The 20,014-nt window shown below is 33.1% G+C and overlaps 3 protein-coding genes across 7 annotated transcripts; all 3 read right to left on the reverse strand.

The window, feature by feature from the left end:
* Window positions 1-2,930: 2,930 nt before the first annotated feature.
* LOC111017388 (photosystem I reaction center subunit N) lies at window positions 2,931-4,360 on the reverse strand. Its single transcript, XM_022293136.2, has 3 exons — window positions 4,050-4,360; window positions 3,519-3,565; window positions 2,931-3,337 (listed from the first exon to the last, which is right to left on the reverse strand). The coding sequence occupies exons 1-3, from the start codon at window positions 4,243-4,245 to the stop codon at window positions 3,209-3,211; spliced, it is 372 nt and encodes a 123-aa protein (XP_022148828.1). The 5' UTR covers window positions 4,246-4,360; the 3' UTR covers window positions 2,931-3,208.
* Window positions 4,361-7,590: 3,230 nt separating this feature from the next.
* Window positions 7,591-14,986, reverse strand: MGT4 (magnesium transporter 4). Of its 2 annotated transcripts, none has more exons than XM_022293100.2 (7): window positions 14,776-14,983; window positions 11,816-12,294; window positions 10,680-10,904; window positions 10,433-10,561; window positions 10,121-10,284; window positions 9,779-10,004; window positions 7,591-8,112 (listed from the first exon to the last, which is right to left on the reverse strand). In XM_022293100.2, the coding sequence occupies exons 1-7, from the start codon at window positions 14,822-14,824 to the stop codon at window positions 7,825-7,827; spliced, it is 1,560 nt and encodes a 519-aa protein (XP_022148792.1). In that variant the 5' UTR covers window positions 14,825-14,983; the 3' UTR covers window positions 7,591-7,824. The 2 variants fall into 2 exon arrangements, with proteins under 2 accessions (XP_022148792.1, XP_087978772.1); XM_088122646.1 differs by lacking the exon at window positions 7,591-8,112 and adding an exon at window positions 8,132-9,582 and having other exon boundaries at window positions 14,776-14,986.
* A 1,945-nt stretch (window positions 14,987-16,931) lies between these two features.
* Window positions 16,932-19,778, reverse strand: LOC111017293 (methyltransferase). 4 transcript variants are annotated; one of them, XM_022293001.2, is made up of 8 exons: window positions 19,431-19,776; window positions 18,627-18,700; window positions 18,346-18,488; window positions 18,208-18,254; window positions 17,988-18,112; window positions 17,818-17,879; window positions 17,414-17,497; window positions 16,932-17,248 (listed from the first exon to the last, which is right to left on the reverse strand). In XM_022293001.2, exons 1-8 carry the CDS (start codon window positions 19,623-19,625, stop codon window positions 17,100-17,102), a joined length of 879 nt encoding a protein of 292 aa, XP_022148693.1. In that variant the 5' UTR covers window positions 19,626-19,776; the 3' UTR covers window positions 16,932-17,099. The 4 variants fall into 4 exon arrangements, with proteins under 4 accessions (XP_022148693.1, XP_022148692.1, XP_022148691.1 ...); XM_022293000.2 differs by having other exon boundaries at window positions 17,414-17,500; XM_022292999.2 differs by having other exon boundaries at window positions 17,414-17,528; window positions 18,004-18,112; window positions 19,431-19,774.
* Window positions 19,779-20,014: the final 236 nt, after the last annotated feature.

A 20,014-nucleotide genomic window follows, 5' to 3' on the forward strand; every position in this document is an offset into this window, starting at 1 on the left:
CTGTAATTGACATATACCTTCAACCACAAGATTATGAGTTCGAATATCCTCCCTAATATGTGTACTGAAGAAAAAGTGAGAATGACAAGAGAAGCGTGTAGTCAGAATTTTTTATGGTTGGACTTTTTCTATGAAGAAAATTTGATAAAAAATTATGATTTGTCATTCATATTAATAGTGGACTTGATCTTTGTAGTTGATTATATATTTTTTCTTTTTAAGTTACAAATGCATACACCAAAAAGAAAATCATGGAGAGAGGTAGGGATGTTCACGGGTTGGGTTGGGGGTATTTTTGGGAAAATTCGGGTTGGCCATATGGGGGAACCGACGAGTTAAAGATTGATGGTCAACCCAACCCAACCCAACCCAAAAGTTTCGGGTTGGATCGGGTTGGGTTGTCGGGTTGTCACGTTATAAAAAAAATATCAAAAAATTACAAGGCAGCTACTGTTTCAAAGGAAAAAAAAATTACATGGTAGCTACTGCAGACACCAGCAGCTGCGACGACAAATGGTGACGGGCCGAGACGGGACACAGGGGCAGCAGCGGCGATCTGCGGTAGGACACAGGGGCGATGACGACGATCTGCGATAGGACACAGGGGCGGCGACGGCGGCGACAGATGTAGCGGATAACGGGCGGCGACGCTGTAGCGTGGAGCTTGGGTGAGGAGACAACAATGGAGGAGAGAAAACTATTGAGAAGAGAAAATTATGGAGGATGAAATTAATCAAAATGAGGGAGGGAGGAAGGTGAGTAAAGAGGAGTGAAAACCCTAAAATGGATGGCTAAGATTAAAGTTCAAGGAATGGTTGAGATTAAAGATAATAAAAATATTATATATTTATTATAAATATAAATATAAATATAATATATATATATATATATATATATATATTATTAAATAAGTCTAATTCGGGTTGGGTTGGGTCAATCCGAATTTTTAAAGGGCTAACCCGAGACCCAACCCAACCCGATCGGGTTGAGAATTTTCAACCCAACCCAAACCGAGGTTTAATTGAACCCAACCCAACCGGATTGGGTTGGGTTCGTCGGGTTGTCGGGTCTTTTGAACACTCCTAGAGAGAGGAATCTCAGTCACTCATTTAAAAAAGAAAAAGATCTAATCCAATTCATTAAAAAATATACATAGGTAAAATTATTGAATGGAGTATTATAACGAAAAAATGATATTGATGTTTTTATTATTTTTAAAACTTCTATTCGATAGGAAGAAATTATTTTCTTCCTCAAACTTCTTTAATTAGTTTGAATTCAAATTTTTATTATTTTTAAAACTTGTAAAATTATATATTGATGTTTAAAATAAATAAAAAACAAATAGTATTAAGTATATTTGTTATCATCAAAACACTAATTGATTACTGAAAATCAATAGACCAAGATTAAAGTACTAAAAACAAATATGCATGGTTTTACACCGAACAAATCTTTGTCGGGAGATTTTCTCTATTTATTTTCATTCAATGAGTTGCTTTTAAGTTACCTTCTAAATTTCGAGGTGCTCAGGCCCTTTACTTCAAGGGAGTGGAAATTCGTGAATGCAAATTACTAAATTGTAGGAATGAAATCTCAACTAGTCGACCCATGTCAAACAGCTTTGTAATCACTCCCTCTTAAAAGAGTGTAATCTCATTCCTCTCTTAAACTTCATTCTCATACTCGTTCCTTCTTTTTATTTAATGCTTTTATAATTATTATTTTACAAGTTTTACCATTTCTCTCTCGTCTATTAATGAGATGCGTTACTTTTTAATGAATTGTTTTGTATTTGTACTATTTCTTTTGTATGTATACTACTAATAATTTGTCTTCTAATAAAAAATTATATGATTTTTATTAGTTGATATGATTTTATTAATTAATTTTACTTTGTTATTAGTAATTAATTAATATCAATACAAAAAAAAATTACTATCAATAAAATAGTAAAAAGAAAATTAAAATTTAATATCATTTTAACTAAAAAATTAGCATAATAATGTATTTATAATTAGTTAAAAATAGGAAAACAATATACTAGTAATTGTTATATATTCCATCAAGACAGTGTTAGTAAACAATATCAAAGAATTTCTTATTCTGATTCCATAAAAGTTAGAAAACAACATCAAATGAATAACATTCATATTTTGATTGATTTCATTCCGATTGATTTTCATTTCAATTCATTCCCATTCTTATTTCGTGTAAGTAAACAGAGTCTTAATGTTGTTTGTCTCGATGAAATTCCAAAAGTCAATTTCCTAAAGAAATTGGGAGTTTTAGATTGAAAGATGTTACTATTTTCAACCGATTGAGTCTTATTCATTTCTATTTTTCTTCTAATACTACTTGCAAAATTAGACGAACCCGACCCAAGTTTCATATGTATATTACATCTATAATTCCAATATTTCAATATTTACAACCATAACTAAAAATAAGCATAATTAAAGTCCTAAACACATATTTGAAACTTTTTTAAAGTTTGTTCACTAGTACATCACACAATGCTATATCATTATGCATAAACAAAATATCTCTCATTTAACCTTTTTTTTTCCTCTCATAAAGTCAGTATTTTGATTCCCACCAATAATATTTCTTTTTAAATAAAACTGCATCACTCAATTAAAAAATATCCTTCTTCACATTTAAAAAAAGAAACATCATAAATGCCAAAATGAAAAGGAAACATTGAATTTAAAACGCTTATAAGATAATAGAAGATTTAAATTATAAAAAATAAAAAATAAAAAAACATTGTCATCTCCATCAAGTTTTCCCACTACTAACAATTTTTTAAAACATGTTCTTAAAATTCCAACAAAATTTTTAAAACTTAAAAAAAAAAACAAGTTTTTTTGTTTTTTCAGTTAGAATGTGAAAAATAACTAAACAAAGAAAAATAAAATTACAAAATCACTGTGGAACACTAGAGTCAAGATACTCACATTCAATTCAGTAGTAATTATCTCTCTAACTTATGAAATATTTGCAACAAAATCCTATAATTATCAAACTAATTTGGAGGGCCAACTGCTATAACCGTTTCTATAGTTCAATGGTTTTTGCATTTTCTTTCCAATCGAAAAATATCATCCAACAAGCTTAGATTCAAAAGCCATAAAAGTAAAAACAAAATCATTACTAAACGAAATCTAGACTAAAAATTGAACAATCTAATAGATGAACGTGAGTTTCACTTGTTTCGTCGAAGCCACTCAATAATGTCTTTCTCAGTTTCTGAAAGCTCGCTCTTATTCCTCACCGATCCTTCAACGAATTCAAAATAATCTTTGTAATTTCGCTTGTAGTAACTATCCAATCTCTGTGAAAAGTCGAGATTTTTTGCATCTAATAGTTAGATGTAATGAAAGATGAATTTTCTACAAAAAAAAAAAAAATTTCTTAATACTCACGCAGGATAATTTTTTTTACCATCCAAAAAAGGGAAAACATTTGGATATTTTAGTAAAATAAAATAAAAGCCCAAATTACAAAAGCTTTACCTCCTTGTCATTTTTTTCTTTGTTTTGTTCAGATTTCTTGAGATACCCTATCCAAAGAAAAGTCATGAAGTATTAGAACACGAATATAACAAAATAATTAAGAGTTCAATATTATAAAGATTAATAATTTTAAAAAATTAATAAAAGAAGAATGCATGTAAACACAATTAGATTTAAATATGAAAAATCCTCAATAATTTTTCAAAAAAATGCACATTTTTAAATTGCAAGTAGATAGCTTGCAAATATCATGATTTTTCATTCTAATTAATATATACTTTGTTTAAACTTTAAATATTGAATTCTGTAAGAAAAATCAAGAAATTAATTTAAAAAATGAAAAAAGACGAAGAAAATTATAACATACACTATATATTTCTTTTCTTTTGAAATATTGGGATGATAAAAAAATCGGTCTATCTATAACAATTACAATACTTGAGAAAAATGAACAATTAGGTAACAAAAGAGAAAAAATAATTTCCAAAAATAAAAATTAAAAGAAGAAAAACAGAGAGAAGAACGCAGAACTTTTGAGCAGCTCGGTTCTGGAGTCGACGGGGGCGACGGCGGCGGCGACGGCGGAGAAGAGGAGGCCTCTTCTTCCGATGTCGGAAGCGGCGGCGGCGGCTGATTGGTTTCTGTGGACGGATTGAACGTTGGAGGAAGCGAATTTGTTGACGGTGACGGCGAGCGCCATCAGAATGCTTTGGCCGATTGAACTCATCGGAAACCTAACGGTCAGATTTCAATTTTGAGTTTTGAGGATGAGGTTGAACGAAGAGATGAGGCTTTCTTGGTCCATATGCCTCTTCAATTCTTTTTTTATTACTTTTTTAAGTTCCCAAGCCCACTCCTTTTATACTTGCTTTTTCAAAATGGTTAACGATCTAGTCCATGAATTTGAGATATATGGTAATTACTGCGAAATTATACTCGTTTTGACAATTTTAATATGTAATAATTTAGTTGAAAATTTTGTAACAACTAATATTTGGTATGAAAAAGATTGTATCATATCTACCATAATAATGATATTTATTTAGTTTGTAAAGATTTAGTCTTTTTAATTTAAAAATATATTTAGTTCGAAGTGACTTATCCATTCAAACATATAAAAATTTAGTAGAATTTTTCATGTTAGAGATTAAATTGGTATTTTGCTGTAAGTACAAATACTCAAATGTTTTTCTATTTATTTTGTTTTTTTTTTATCTTCTTTTAGACTCCATTTAAGGGATGAAAAGAAAAAATTTAGGACATGTTTTGATAGAGAAATGGAATCATGTTTTTTGTTTTCAGATTTCGAGTTAGTTGTTTTTGAATACTGTCACTCGTTGAGTTAGGTGAAGTTGGCTTTTATGGATTGTTTTACTGTTTCTTTATTTATTTGTATTATTAATATGTTTCTTTTATTAAAAAATTATACCAAGGCTTTTAGTTAATGTTTTTTATTATATAATATTACAATTTTCTATTTAATTTATCAATTATTTAATTTTACTTATTATTAATTAAAATGAATGTAATTGTTAAACTAAACTTGATCATTATTAAATATTTAGAACAATAAAAATTTAATAATTTTTTATATTAATGATGGTTGTTCTATTAAAAATTATATTAATCATTTTTAGTTTACGTAATTTTATTTTAATTAGGTCTCATTTGTTACTATTAAATAAATTGTTATAATAAAAGATATTTATTATCCGTGAGATAGTAATAAAATAAATTAAAATTTACTATTGTTTTAATTAAAAACAAGATTAGCATAGTTTTTAATTAATATATTTATAATTAGCATATGTAATTAGTAATTATTATATATTTCATTCACATTCGTGTTGTTTCAACATCAATAGATTTATGATTCTGATTCTAGAAATTTTTAGTAAACAACATCAAAATAAATAACATCTCCATTCCAATTGATTTCATTTCAATTCCTTCTCGTTTTGATTCTTTGTAAATAAACAGGACATCAAAAGCGTCAATGCATCATTGAATAGGTGGTAGGTGCTCTCTTACATGCTAGCAAGTATTCTTGAAAGAACGAATTGGTGGAAGAGAGATGAGTAACTACCCATTGGGACTTACCCAACCTATCTCGGCCATTAGTTCAATACCTTTACATTACTTCAACTTTTGTAATATTTTGATAGATTTAAATACTATTTTGATCCTTTTACTTTACCATTTTGATTCTTCTCAGTGAAATTTTTAACACAAGTTAATATTTATTTGAATAAAGTGTCATGCTTAAATTTTGATCAAAATAAATTAGATAAAAATTAAAATAAAATGACCAAAATAGTTGAAAGTATAAAAATCAAAATAGACATTTTATAAGTACAAAGACCAAAATTAACCAAAGACGAAAGTAGATAGATCAAAATAGTATTTAATCCAACTTCGATATTTATATTTGGATTGACTTCGTATGTTTTAAGAATATAACCATGGAGTACTTCAAAAATTATAAAGATACATTGTCATGGAATCTTGATAGGAAAAAAAAAGTTTTTGGCAAGTTTTTATCATCTGCATGAAATTGAATTTATATTTATCCAAGAGTTGAAATTTTTACCTTAAGCTTAACTTATACTAAATTCAACATTAATTTAAATAAAAATCAAGGTAAAAATATCTTAAAACTAACCGATTTGAAAATTTTACACGATATTAAGTAAGGTCGATGCACAGGATCGCCCATCCAAAACATCTCCTAAAATTCACCATTTTTTTTTATAATTTAACTATAAAAATTAAACCGTTTTATTTTATTATAAGTTATAAGTCTATCCATTTAATTTAATTATCCACATTTTTCTATAAATAGTCTTGCCCACATTTTACACGCAGGTTGTTTTGAGATCAATTCAAAGATTTTATCCAAGCATAATGGGTTTTCACCTTGTAAAAAATTGAAAAGTATAAAAAAGCTTTTATGATTACAAGGCCGTTTGTTTCGTGCGAATCGATTCTGATGAGACGGGTATCTTGGATTCCCACATTTGTTTTGTAGTAATGTGAGATACCAGGGTATCTCGAGATGTCCGGGTATCCTAGGATGCCCATACGGGAGGCATTTTACGAGTTTTGGATGCTTTCAACACGGGAATCTTAGAAACCAAATAAATTTTTTAAGAAAAATTTAAAAAAATTGATGAAAGAAAATAGATGGAGGAAAAAATGGACAACAAAAATGTAAAAAGTGGACGCCCTCAACACGGATGTTTCAAAAGGGCATCCCACTTTTTACATTTTTGTCATCTATTTTTTTCTCCATCTATTTTCTTTGATCATTTTTTTTAATTTTTCCTAAAAAATTTATTTTTTTTAATTATAAATTAATATACTCATCGTCTAATAAATAACTTTAGTATATTTGTACATTAGATTTATTTTTAATATTGTGAAGAAATTACATTATTAATAATATTTATTATCATAAATATATAATTTTAAAACAACATTTTTTTTTATAGCCAACATACCCGTGATGTTTTTCCTCCTAAAAAAAATATAATGTGATGATAAGATAAATAAATTTTATCCCATAAAAACATAAATTACATAATTGTCTTTTTAGAAAACTATTAAAGTTGAAAATGAAACTTACATTAAATTAATAATGAATTAATTTGTTCTACAAAATAACATATAAAAAATACAAATATTAAATTAATTCAAATAAATCTATTATATTTGATGAATTTATAAATTATATAAATATTTATTAGGATATTTTTGCATAGCTATCCAAATACTCTGGATATTTTTAAAAATATTCCTACGTAGTTATTTGAACATGTGGGACATCTAACATTCCAGACATCTGAAATTCCAGACATCTCTAGATGCCGATCATCTACATTCTAAAAAACAAACGACACCTTATTTCATAAATTATTCGACAAAAACCGAACACGAGCCCTGTGTCTGAGATAGTTACTCGACGAAAATATATCATCTATTACAAACATTTAAATTTGAAAATGATTCAAATTTGTATTAAACAATTAATGAAAAAATTATCAGCAGCATATTTCTACCCAAATTTTAGAAATTCAACCAAAGTGGAGGGACTAAATTAAGCATAAAACTTATGCAACTTATACAATTAGCTTGTACCTGCTAACAGTATGAAACAAATCAATGGCTTGTACAAAGCTTCAATTTATTTCAACACAGCCGTACATGACATTAAAATACATAATTTGTATTGAACGTTGTCTTACTCTATATATGCTTTTTCATCAAGCAAACTATACCATTGGTAGTACGTTTTGGTTTTGTCGAACTACTCAAGCAAGCGTTTGTGCTTGCACCAGGTAATGGCAATGACGTACAAGAAGATGGTTCCTGTAGCGCCACCACCAACAGTCCACAGGAACTCTGGCATACCTGCTTTTTCTGGTTCGAACAGCTCGATATGGATGTTCATGCCGAAGATACCTGCCACCACGACGAAGGCGCTCACAACGAGGGTTGCCGTTGTCAACATTACTCCCATTTGTAGAAGATGGTTCTGTTTGTCATCCAGCATTATGTTGATGTAATCTTCTGTGTCATCTACATACTCCCTCAGCTTAAGATAGATAAAAGAATGTGTTAAAGAGAACAAAAGGAAACGACATAATCAGAGAAGGCTTGCTTTTCAACAATATATATGGAACAGCTCGTGTGATAATGATTGTGTGATTCGTTTTCTGTTTCTTAACTAGAATACTTCTTCATTAATGACTTTCGTTGTTTTCTAGTCTACTTTTGAAAATGTTCTTAAAATCGTATTCAAATTCTAAAAACCAAATAGTAGTCCTGCAAAATCTAGACATTGTTGGTAAACAAACTGAGTTTTTACAAATGGAAAATAAAGCCATTTTCAAACGAGTCCATAGTTTTCGTTTGTTCTCAAAATTGACAAAAAGAAAAGAGGGATGTTAGTACACGAGCTTAGTAAACTGAAAACCAAAAACAAAATAGTACATGTGCCTTTGCCTTTCAAACCAAATCAACTTAAATGCATGGTGGGATAACAAAATTTTGAGATTAAGAACCGGGTAAGAATAAGCATAAAATTGGTATATAAGCTACAACTTCAATTTTATGAAATTTAAAGGTAAGATTGGCTGCTGCTAGTTCGGTTCATGATCAAAGGAGGTGGAGAATTCAAATTTTAGTTCCTCTTCGCTCTTCCTTTGAGGTCCACTGTGAAAGCATTAGTATGCAAAATCACCTCATATTTTGACGTCAAAGCAATTATCTCCACTTCTATTACTTCAATTTGACATAATCTTTCTCAGAATAGACTAAAAAATAGTACTTTGAATCAGGTTTGTACTAGTTTACCCATTTCTGCAGGTAAACTTCAGTCTTTTACAGCCCCAATAGTCCTTCGAAAGTTTTTTCTTAATGCTCCTTCCATGGTTTGATGGATCCCTCCTGCCCCCCCAATTCCTGTCTTCTCCTGCCCCCCCAATTCCCTGTCTTCTCCTGCTGTGAAAGGTTAAAGAAGGTTAAATTTTTTATGTGGCAGGTTCTTCCGGGTAGAGTTAATACTCTGGATTGGGTGTTGAGGAAGTCCTCCTTGTTGATAGGGCTGCAATGTTGTATCCTTTGTAGGGGTGGCGGAGGATCTTGATCATCTTTGGAACTGCCATTTTGCCTACTTGGTTTGGAACAGTTTTTTCTTTGGTGAGTTTGGTTTCAACCTTGCTCGCCCAGGAAGTTGGTACAGCACTGACAAAGGAACAGCTCTCTAGTCCACCCTTTCATGAGAAGGATCATTTTCTTTGACTCGTTGGGGTTCATGCTATTTTAGGGGTTTGTGGATAGAGAGACAATATAAGTTTTAGAGAGCGGACAGCTCTTGAGAGGAGGTTTCGTCTCTCATTATATTTCATGTTTCTCTTTTGGCTTGGTTGTTAAAGACTTTTGTAATTATCCGTTAGATCTTATTTTTATTAGATTGGAGCCCCTTCGACTCCTTTTGATTGAGATGTCTTTTTGTATGTCCCTTGCGTTTTCTTTCATTTTAATCTCAATGAGAGCCGGGTACCTTTTCAAAAAAAAAAAAAAAAAAAAAAAACTTAAATGTCAGACTTATTACTTATCCTTTTTCTTAAATTTTACTTATCTGCAGAACGGTTTTCCTTTTATATAAAAAAATTTAAAAAAAGGCTAAAAGAAGCAGAAACATCTTTATAATCCAACTGATCGCACAGATGAAAGAAAACATTTTTTATGTTGCATACCGTGGAAAGTTTGTTCAGTGTACCATCAATTTGCACAAAGTATGCCTCCAACAGCATCTCGAGTTCCTCCACATCGAGCTGTTTGCTTATAGCGCTATGGGTAGTACTGGTCCGGGTCCCATGGCTGTCCCTGCCAACATTTGAGGAACCAAACAAATGATCCTGGGAGGCATCCATATTGCCTTCATAGTTCCCACCACCGTCCAATGATATTTCAGCAGGAATTCTGAGGTAATTGGAAACAGAAAGCAGTTTCAAAATGCAGAAATTAATCAAAAACAACACAAATAGAATAGATGTCTGTGGTTCTGTCTTTAAGGTGACATAAGAAGAATCTCGTGCCTGTCATCTTTGCCTACTTGCTGAACTTCATCTTCCATGTCATCTCTCTCAGGAATTGAAGAAGTGGAAGAGTTCTCAAGCTGTTGCTGAACAATCTTCTCTGTTAGGTACATCTCAGCCATATCCTCATCGTCATCTAGCAAGTGCTCTAATTCGTCCCGCACCTGTAAATAACCATAGCATCCCACCAGAAAAGTCAGTGTTTAAACGAATAAACCATGGATCTTTCTCCTAAGAAAACAAGGTTAAAAATGTTCATTTCTCCATGCAAAATAAGGAAATGTGTTGTGACTATAACTAAAATCTAGCAACCTTTTGAACCCGTCCAGTTATAGCAACCAATCGACTTTTGATCTGACGCACCCTTTCCAAATTGAGAGTACTGATCTTAGAAGTCAGCTTATCTAAAGCTGGGTGAGCTTCTAGCTCCAATGTATCTGCCTGGAACAAAAGGAGGTGATAATCAAAAAGCCAAGAAAACAGTACTATACTAGACAATGTGCTAAATAGAACCGAGAAAGCGAAACTAGATAAATAAACAAAAATAAAAAGTTCTTACTTCACTTTCTAAGCAACTGCAAGCAGCTTCAAGGCATGCCTCCAAAGCAACAAACTCAAATGGAAGAACCTTCAATCCCTCCCGGTTTTCAAGACCTTGTTTCCCGCTTTCCTCCTCTTCAGCCTGTGGAAATCCCTGGTACGAATTACGAGGACTTTGAGCCCTTGATCGTGGCTCTTCCAAGTCATACAGATTTCTCCAATTAGAATCATCGCCATTGCCCTCCTACAAAAACATTGCAGAAAACTAAACACAGATTTCCTTCATCATAGAACAATACTGCAAGGAGATTAGTAAATCAAATATTTTGAGCAGAAGAAACTGAAGTAGAGTTTCGTTGATTGGTAATGAGCCATCCAAAGTTCCAAACTAGAATCAACTTATTATTTCATTCAAAGTCTAAATAGAAAGTTAATTTGACTTGATTATGCACCTATGTTAGAAACTGGTGACTACTGCATTGCAAACTGGTGATTTGATTATGTAATAACTGAGTTATCGAGGCCCACTTCTTGAGCATATACTCGAGACCCCACCCACTAATCACGGAAGCTTCAGCCACCCCAAGACTAGCCCACGAGGCAACAAGGTTTTAAATTACAAACCCAATACCTTGTTCTCCAAACATGAAGGACTAGTTTTAATATCCTGACATGAAATCCCACACTCAATATAATTTGAAAATAACTTGAAAAACATAAGTTGTTTAGAACGGTCCTCCAAATCACTAGAGCATACAAAATACTCAAGAGGGAACAAAAACTCATCAAATCAGATAAGTTCTTCAAGCACATTTCGAACAGAAAGCTAGCACAAATGGATAAAATCAGAAACACTATTTCAGGTGCTTCGCGAGATCATCAAAAGGCTCGGCTACTGTATCGCAAAATACCTCTTTCTTATACGTGTAAATACTCAATTCCATGAATCAAGAATTCGGGTGATAGGTGAAGGCGTTGGTCCATCGGTGCCTTAAGGGCAATCCTTTGAAGATGCCAATGGGGCGGGAATCAATCGAGAATTGGAAACCCCATAAGCTAAAATCAGTTCATTCACATCAACCAAACAGGGAGAAACAAATGCATTAATTCTTCAGGAACTTGGTTAAAAGTTAAAACCATAATTCGAATTGAAACCTGAGCGGCCTTAGTGGCTTGGTGGTGTCGCAGCAACCGCCTCTGAAGCTCCTCTACAAAGGGGGTCACGGACGGATCCCTAGCATTCAACACGAAGACATCTTGAGCGGTGATAATGGCTTTGATGTGCTCCAGATTGATCACAATCGCTTTCTCACGGCCAAGAATCGTCGACGGATACGAGAGCATTGGATCAAGGATCCGGAGGTCCCGCGCCGGCAGACCGGTCCGCCGCATGATCGCATGTTTTCCGGCCTCCACCACCTGAGCTCCGCCGGTCGAGTCCAAGAGCAGCCATGGCCGGACTCCGGTACCCTTCTTCCGAATTCCGGCGCCTAAAGGGACGTTCATTCCGGCGTGGGAGGAGCGGAGTGGTTCGTTCTCCTCATCGGGTGCGGCGACACCCGGCTTCAGTGGGTGAGGATGCTGTGCCCGCATGGAATTTCGCCGCCGGTACGGTGGATCAACCTCAGAATTTTCTGAGAGATCAAATAAATTTTCTTATGGGAAGAAGTGGGATATTTGATTTGATTTGATTTTAATTTCTCCTCGCAATTTCTCTTAGACGGAGAATCAGAGATAGCGAAAATTCATGTCCGGTCGAGGAGGCTTCTGCTTCTTCCGCTGGGATTGGAGTTCGAAGAGAAAAAAATGTTCGTTTTTTTTTTTCCAATTAATTTTAGAGATGAAAATTCCTTTAGAAAATACAAATATATATATATGGAAATATTTTTAAATGCTAATGATTCAGAAGGAATATAATTGAAGTTCTTTGATGTTCATTAAAGAGAAAAAAAAATAGTGATACTGTATAAAATTTAAATATCTTTTAGTGGAAATTCGAACCCATGATTTTGTAATTATAGAGGTGTCTTAATTATAGCATATAGGTTGGACAAAAAGCTTTTAATTTTAAAATTAAAATATGACTAAGATTAAATAAAAAGAAAATTTGAAATCACTCAGAATAATTAATTTGGTCCTATTTATACACAATAAAAATTCTTTAATGCAAATTCATGTCAACATTTTAAAAAATTTAGTGAATAAAATGTCACGTTAACATTATGATTAAAAGAAACAAGATAAAAATAAAAATAAAAGATTCAAAATTATGACATTTTAAATATATGCGGATTAAAATGAACATTTTGAAAGTACAGTAACTAAAATTAAAAGTACGGGACAGATTAAACGTTTGGAATATAGTTAAGTTAAACTTCAAAACATTACTAATTAATTGAGATGTAAACAAGCAGAAAAATCCAGTTTCTCGTTAAAAACCTATTAGAGCAATTGGGTTTATAGGCTGAATCCGAATCTTCTTGACATCATCCTAAATACAAAATTACTTTCACTATCCCTCCACCCTCTTTCTTATTCTCTCTCAGTCTCTCTTTTCTAAAATTTGTTTCATTTTAACTCTTTTACCATAATTTTCCCTTCCACCCAAGTTTCCCTCTCTCTACCTGAGTTTCCCTCTCTATCACCTATCCTCCAAATTTTTATCTCTCTCAATTCTTCTTCCTTTCTCCTTGATTCTTTCTCCCTGATTTTTTTTCGTTTTTTTACACCTTTTTCTCTTTTGATTTTGGCATGCACTCCTCTTTCTTTCTTCAATTTTTTTCTACACCCCTAAATCAGAAACGCGTACACAAAATTGCAAATCCATTCGATTTTTGTTTCCAAGAATCATAAATGCATATACATAAATTTTAAGAGCAGATTTCAAGATGAGCGCAGAGAAAATATAAGTTTTAAGAGCAGATTTGAAGACGAGCGCAGAGAAAGCATCGGTTTCGTTCTTGTTCTTGGCTTCGCACTCACTCTCGATCTCGCTATTGGTCTCGCTCTCGCTCTTGATCCCATCCAAAAAAAAAAAAAAGAAGGGACGGCTCAAGAAGATGAGAAGAGAGAGATATAAAATTTAGGATTTGTGAGAAAGTGAGTTTTTTAGTTTTTTAGTGAGTAAATAAGACAGATAAGGTCTCACCCTCTCCCTCTAAATATAGTTTTTTTCCTTTTTTTCTTTTTTTCTCTCTAAAAATCCTAGGTTGCCTATTTTGTTTTAATTAATAAAAAAATTTGATTATTATTATATTTAGATAAAGACATTTTATTTAATAAAATTTGAAATGGTTCCCTTTATACATTTGTATAATGGTAGAATTCATAAAAATTAATTCAATTAACTAATGATTTAAAAGATTTACCTCTCAAAGGATAAGTTTTGAAAAATTATTAATTTGACTAAATTAATCCTGTGGAGATTTAATAAATAAAAACAGAGTTAGAATAGTTTAAATGATTTATTTAGTCATCTTAAAAAAATGTTTTATTTAGTTCTAGAAATATTTAATAATAAAAAACAATTTTAGAATAATTTTTCCTTGTTTCCATATAAACACTCTCCCTCTAAAAATAATGTTTTTCTTTTTTAGTTTTTTAATTGAGTCCCTCTATCTTCCTCTTATACCAGACCCTCTCCCAAAACCTCTTTTCTCTCTCTTCTTTATTTAGAATACACAATAAATACATACACGAAAAAACTCAAAACCTTCTTTCTATCTCTTCTTTACTCGTTAAAAAAACTCAAAAGTCATTTTCTCTCTCTTCTTTATTCACTAAAAATACCTTTAAACTTATATCTCTCTCTTCTCATCTTCCTCAGCCGCTCATTCTTCTTCTTCTTTTTTTTTTTTATCTTTTCTGCCAGGGGGATTGAGACCGAAAACGAGAACGAGATCGAGAGCGAGAGCGAGATAAAAAACGAGACCGCAACTTTCTCGGCGCTCTTCTTCAGATCTACTCTTACAACTTCTATCTTCTCTGTGCTTGTCTTCAAATTAGCGAGAGTGCACTGAGAGCAAGAGCGAGAATGGACCGAGAGCGAAAACGAGAATGCATCGAGAGCGAGAGTAAGAACAAGAAAGAGAGCGAAAGTAATAACGAGAGCGTACCTAGAGCAAGAGCGAGAAGGAAACTGAGAGATTTGAGAGATCTGAACATAAAAAAAAGAAAGAAAAAAAATGGAGGAAATGGCTGATGAAGATGGAAGATGGAAGATAGATATGATAGATTGTATGGTTTATGGGTGAATTAAGAAGAGACGGAAAATGTGTGGCAAGGGAGTGGCAGTCGAAGATAGAGAAGATAGATTTGAGAGATTTTTAGGGTTTTTAAAGTAAAGACGAGAGAGAAAGTGTGTTTTATTTTATGGTGAGTAAAGAAGAGAGAGAATATTAAGAAGGATGAGAAGGGGGCATTGATGGTCATTTGGCAATGGACTCACATCAACAAACAAACGATTAGAAAACATACATTTTTTAAAAAGTGATTAAAAAACAATATTATCTCGTTAAAAGGCTATTCAGCCCAAAATCCCCACTACCATTCTAAAAATTGAAATACAAGATTTCACTAATGAGATCAACTAATTGAGAAATATCATATAAAAACAAGTCAATTACAAATTTCAATTGCATAAATTAGCAACTATCTGGCAAGAGTTCAATCTTACAGCCTCACATCATTAAGATTGTCAATTTGATAAGGGAAAAGTAATTCTCACTTGATTACTACAAATGATTTATACAAGGTTATATAAATAGCAGTCACACAGACAAAATTAAAAGTAAATTCTTGTCTATTAGGATAAGGAAGCACTTAACAAGAAAACTCTAACCTAAATAAAATAGGAAACCTTTAAAATAAAATAAAGTATAATTTAACACTCCCCTCGAGCTGGTGAATGAATATTTTCCATTCCCAGCTTGTTAACCAAATGCTCAAAGTTGTTGTTGTTCAATCCTTTTGTAAAAATATCTGTTATTTGATTGTTTGTTGGTACAAATGAAGTACATATGAGGCCGCTATCTAACTTCTCTTTTATGAAGTGTCTACCAACTTCAACAGGTTTGGTTCTATCATGTTGAACCAGATTATGTGCAATACTGATGGAAAATTTGTTATCACAATAAAGTTTCATAGGCCCTTCACATGGAATCTTCAAATCTTCTAAAATAATCTTTATCCAGAGTAATTCACAGATACCTAATGTCATGGCTCTAAATTCTGCTTGTGAACTTGATCTTGCAATTACATTCTGCTTTTTGTTTCTCCATGTAACTAAGTTTCCACCTAAGAAAGTACAGTAGCTAGAAGTTGATTTCCTATCATTTATCGATCCTGCATAATCTGCATCTGTATAAACTTCTAGATCGAGTTTCTCGCTTTTCTTAAATAGTAATCCTCTTCCAATAGAGTTCTTCAAAAAGTGAAGTATTCGGTATACTGCTTGAAGGTGGACTTCTTTTGGACTATGCATAAATTGCTCACCACTCCTACGCAATATCTGGTCTTGTATGAGAAAGATATATTAATTTTCCAACTAACCTCTGATAAGTTTCCTTATTTACTGGGGGACTCTCTTTAGCTGCACACAGTTCATGGTTTTGATCAATTGGTGTTCTCGTTGGTCTACTACCAAGCTTTCCTATTTGAGAAAGTAAGTCAATCACATATTTCTATTGTGATAAGAATATGCCTTGTTTAGAATAGGCTACTTCTATCCCAAGTAAATATTTCAGTCTTCCTAATTCTTTAACTTCAAACTCTTGGATTAAACAATTTCTTAGTTTATCTTGCTCATTATTATTATCATTGCCAGTGACGATAATGTCGTCCACATAAACAATCAATGCTGTTACTCCCCCTGTAGCATAATGTTTTATAAACAACGTATGATCTCCTTGACTTTGTTTATAGCCCATCTTTCTCATAACCTGAGAAAATCTACCAAACCATGTCCTGGGAGATTGTTTTAATCCATACAACGCTTTTCTCAATTTTCAAACTTTATTTCCTGCTTGCTCATACCCCGGTGGAATCTCCATATAAATTTCCTCTTCTAGATCGCCATGCAGAAAATCATTTAAACGTCATATTGTAACATGTCCCATCCACGATTGACAGCAAGGATAGAAGTATTCGTACTATGTTCATCTTGGCAACAGGTGCAAATATTTCAAGATAATCACCTCCATAGGGACTAAAGATAACATTTTAAAGTTTTAAGGACCACTACATAATAGGTATGAAAGTCAAAAACCAAACCTAAATTCAAAATCTACTTAACTGAGCACCCATTCCATCTGCATTTCATTCTTTTAACAAATTTTCAAGTTTTAACTTCTGGTTCATCCTTGAAGCAAAACAAAATAATGGTGTAGGAAGATCTGATTCATCCATACACAAACGAATGAGGGCTAACCTGAAAGAGAGATTAACAATCAGAACTTTTTGAGTCAGACCATAACATCAGGGTTGACAAGATTGCCACTGTTGCAGTTTCAACACGAAGACGATTTGGACCAAGACCGACAGCAATTGCTCCAGCTTCTTTCATCATGCAGATCTCTTTCTCAGTGAAATCTGAAGACGAAACATAGAAAAATAAAAGAAAATAACAGAAAATGAAAGGCATTAAACTAAGTAGGGGCTAAGGATTTCATGATATTAGAAAAGGGCATTCAAGTACTAGTTTTGTAACCCCAGATATAAGCAGGACTATCATTTTACTAAAATGATTTTTGATACCTCCTTCAGGTCCAACAACCAAAAGCCCACCAGATTCTATTTCTGTTGAAGCTAATGCACTAACAAGTGGAGTTGCTTCTGCAACTGCTACAAAACATAGCTTTGACTCGTTAATCTACAGGGAACAGAATAAAACCGAGAGCAGTTATATGAAATCAAGTTAAAAGGAAAAATTACTTGATTTATAAAAAAAAAACTTTGCAAAAAAGAATTGGTTTTCAGAAAATCGTCAAGAATATAACCTCCTCACTAATATCGGTACTAATTAATGATGTGAAAGTATGATTGATTCTTAAATCATCACGCTTCTGTGATTTTTTATTTGCACAAGGGAAAACCTTTCTTTATGTTAGCCAAGCTCAAAGGTCAAGTAAGTACTGGAACAAATTTGTGTTGCAACTCACAAGGTGCAAGAGACCAGGAATTTTCAATGGAGAATTCAGATTCATTTTGTGCAGTCTTTGACCTGCAACAAAGGACAGGCAATTTTTAACCAAAAAGGCAATTAGGCAACACGAAGATGCCCAAGTTTGAACTGTCTCAGTTTCCTACTCCCAAAGTGAAGAATATTAACTTGAATACTGACTGACATTGTTTAGTTGCTGCTAACGTGATACGTTCAAATCTGTTTACTCGGTTATCGGATATTGTAGGGCAACGTTCTGTTATCAGAGGAGTTACACTGCTGGCCCCAAGTTCCTGGATAAAGTAAAAAGACAGCAAGTAAACATTGGAAGCCAAAAAGAATTTATGCTCTAAATTCTCATTAGTAACAACAGTCTATGTTTACTTACTGTACATTTCTCAACAAGCCAGTCGGCACGGCCACCCTTTAGAGTACCTAAACAGAGAAATGTTAATATATGACGACAAATTTCCAAACCACAAGATACAATAAACACTTTAACAATTCCCACTCCTAACAATCTCACCACAAGCTGCAAATACATGCCACTGAGTGCTTTGAGGTAGAACGGATTTTGGATCTTCCATTGCCAGAATGTCAAGTCCATTGACATGAATGCCCTTTATGCTTCCTTCTACTAGACCTCCATTTCCATTGAACAGCTCCACCCTTTCATTTACAGCCAATTATCATGGAAAAAGAAAAGGAAAAGAAAAAAAAAAAGAAATGATCAAGCCAGTGACCCAAATGCAGATAATAGCAAGCAAGCTAATACCGATGGACGACGTCGACTATTAAAAGTAGTACCTATCATCAGTCTTCAACCTTAAAACTTTAGTCATATGCCAGACTTCATCGCCTTCTAGACGAACAACATCACCCTGCATATTGATGAAGCATCTAATAAGAGGAGAGCAGTTCCCCAACCAAACCAAGTATTGCAATCTCACTTTATTGAAATATCAAATCAAATCATATCAATCAAAACAGTCCAACTTTACCAAAAGATCATATCACGCACTACACTCACTACGACATCAAATTAGGGAATGAACTCGACTTTACTAGAATATCATCAGTCTATGGAATGTTCCTAACAGACTTACTTGAAGAGACCAACTATAGGGATGTCATAAGAAGTAACCATCCATCCCATCCAAATTCAACCTACTAAATTCCATTATCCATCTCATAAATACAACTCCCCACAAAGAAACATCTGAAGCAAATAACTTGCTCAGGACAAAAGTGCATAGAAATTAGAACAAGCTTCATCTCAAATCAAAGCCCACGACTATTCCCATGCCAAGGTCGCACGAGACTATATTCCATATTTGACATTCCATGAATCAAACGGCACCCCTGTTTGTTCTTCCAAAATTCAAATTCACCAATACTTCACTTAACCTAGAAAAAGAAAACAAAGAAAATAAAAGAATCCCAACTCGTGCGCGTATTGATCACAGTAAAAGCTATACCGCGCGATACCAATCATTGGGTGATTCAACTACACACGCCATTTCGATCACATAAACACTTGAGAATTGAGAACTTTAAGGACTAATGCTAGAGAGAGAGAGAGAGAGAGAGAGAGAGAGAGAGAGAGATTGCCTTATACGAAGGGAGAACTTGGGAGAAGAAGCGAGGAAGGCCGCCACGGGCTTGATTGGACGAGGCAGAAGAAGGAGACGACGAGAGAGCTCTAACTCTGAAGCTTCTGAAAGAGGAGCGGTGCAATAACTTCGACAATTGAGGTCGTATTGCTCCAATAGTTCGCATTTGAGAAGAAGAACAGCAATGGATCATGAGGATTACTGCTACTGTGCAGCTCTCAAGCTTCTAAAATTGAGCGAGCAGGGAAATTCTCAGCTCTGCTTCGCCACAGTGAGAATATGGAGACTCCTTGGAGATTGTAGGAACTGACCAGTAGAGATGATGACGTGGGGACGTGAAAATTAATCAAAGTTGCCGGGGTAAATTTGACCTTTTTTAATCATTTCTAAGGTTTAATTAGTTCTTAAAACTATTCGATTAATCTTTTGGTAGTCGCTGATTTGCTAAAATTAGTAAAATACCCGTTTTTAATAGAGGTTGAATTTTAAAATGACAAGTTTATCAAAATGTTATACATTTTATATACTATTATATAAGTATTTGATATACTTACAATGTGTGATATACTATTGATACGAGTG

This window comes from Momordica charantia, assembly GCF_013281855.1.
Source record: "Momordica charantia cultivar OHB3-1 chromosome 4 unlocalized genomic scaffold, Mcharantia_2.0 BLBB01000004.1, whole genome shotgun sequence".
Taxonomy (NCBI): Eukaryota; Viridiplantae; Streptophyta; class Magnoliopsida; order Cucurbitales; family Cucurbitaceae; genus Momordica; species Momordica charantia.

What these genes read in the sequence shown, in the direction of transcription:
- LOC111017388 (XM_022293136.2), bottom strand. Translation starts at nt 4,245, where the DNA reads ATGAGTTCAATCGGCCAAAGCATTCTGATGGCGCTCGCCGTCACCGTC. An exon ending in CAGAACCGAGCTGCTCAAAA is followed by an intron (nt 3,566 to 4,049) that starts GTTCTGCGTTCT and finishes TTCTTTGGATAG; the next exon opens with GGTATCTCAAGAAATCTGAA. An exon ending in AAGAAAAAAATGACAAGGAG is followed by an intron (nt 3,338 to 3,518) that starts GTAAAGCTTTTG and finishes GACTTTTCACAG; the next exon opens with AGATTGGATAGTTACTACAA.
- MGT4 (XM_022293100.2), bottom strand. Translation starts at nt 14,824, where the DNA reads ATGTTCAGATCTCTCAAATCTCTCAGTTTCCTTCTCGCTCTTGCTCTA. An exon ending in AAGCCACTAAGGCCGCTCAG is followed by an intron (nt 10,905 to 11,815) that starts GTTTCAATTCGA and finishes ATGTTTTTGTAG; the next exon opens with GAGGGCAATGGCGATGATTC. An exon ending in CACTGAACAAACTTTCCACG is followed by an intron (nt 8,113 to 9,778) that starts GTATGCAACATA and finishes ATCTATCTTAAG; the next exon opens with CTGAGGGAGTATGTAGATGA.
- LOC111017293 (XM_022292999.2), bottom strand. Translation starts at nt 19,625, where the DNA reads ATGATCCATTGCTGTTCTTCTTCTCAAATGCGAACTATTGGAGCAATA. An exon ending in GCATGTATTTGCAGCTTGTG is followed by an intron (nt 18,255 to 18,345) that starts GTGAGATTGTTA and finishes TTCTCTGTTTAG; the next exon opens with GTACTCTAAAGGGTGGCCGT. An exon ending in GTTAGCAGCAACTAAACAAT is followed by an intron (nt 17,880 to 18,003) that starts GTCAGTCAGTAT and finishes CCTTTGTTGCAG; the next exon opens with GTCAAAGACTGCACAAAATG.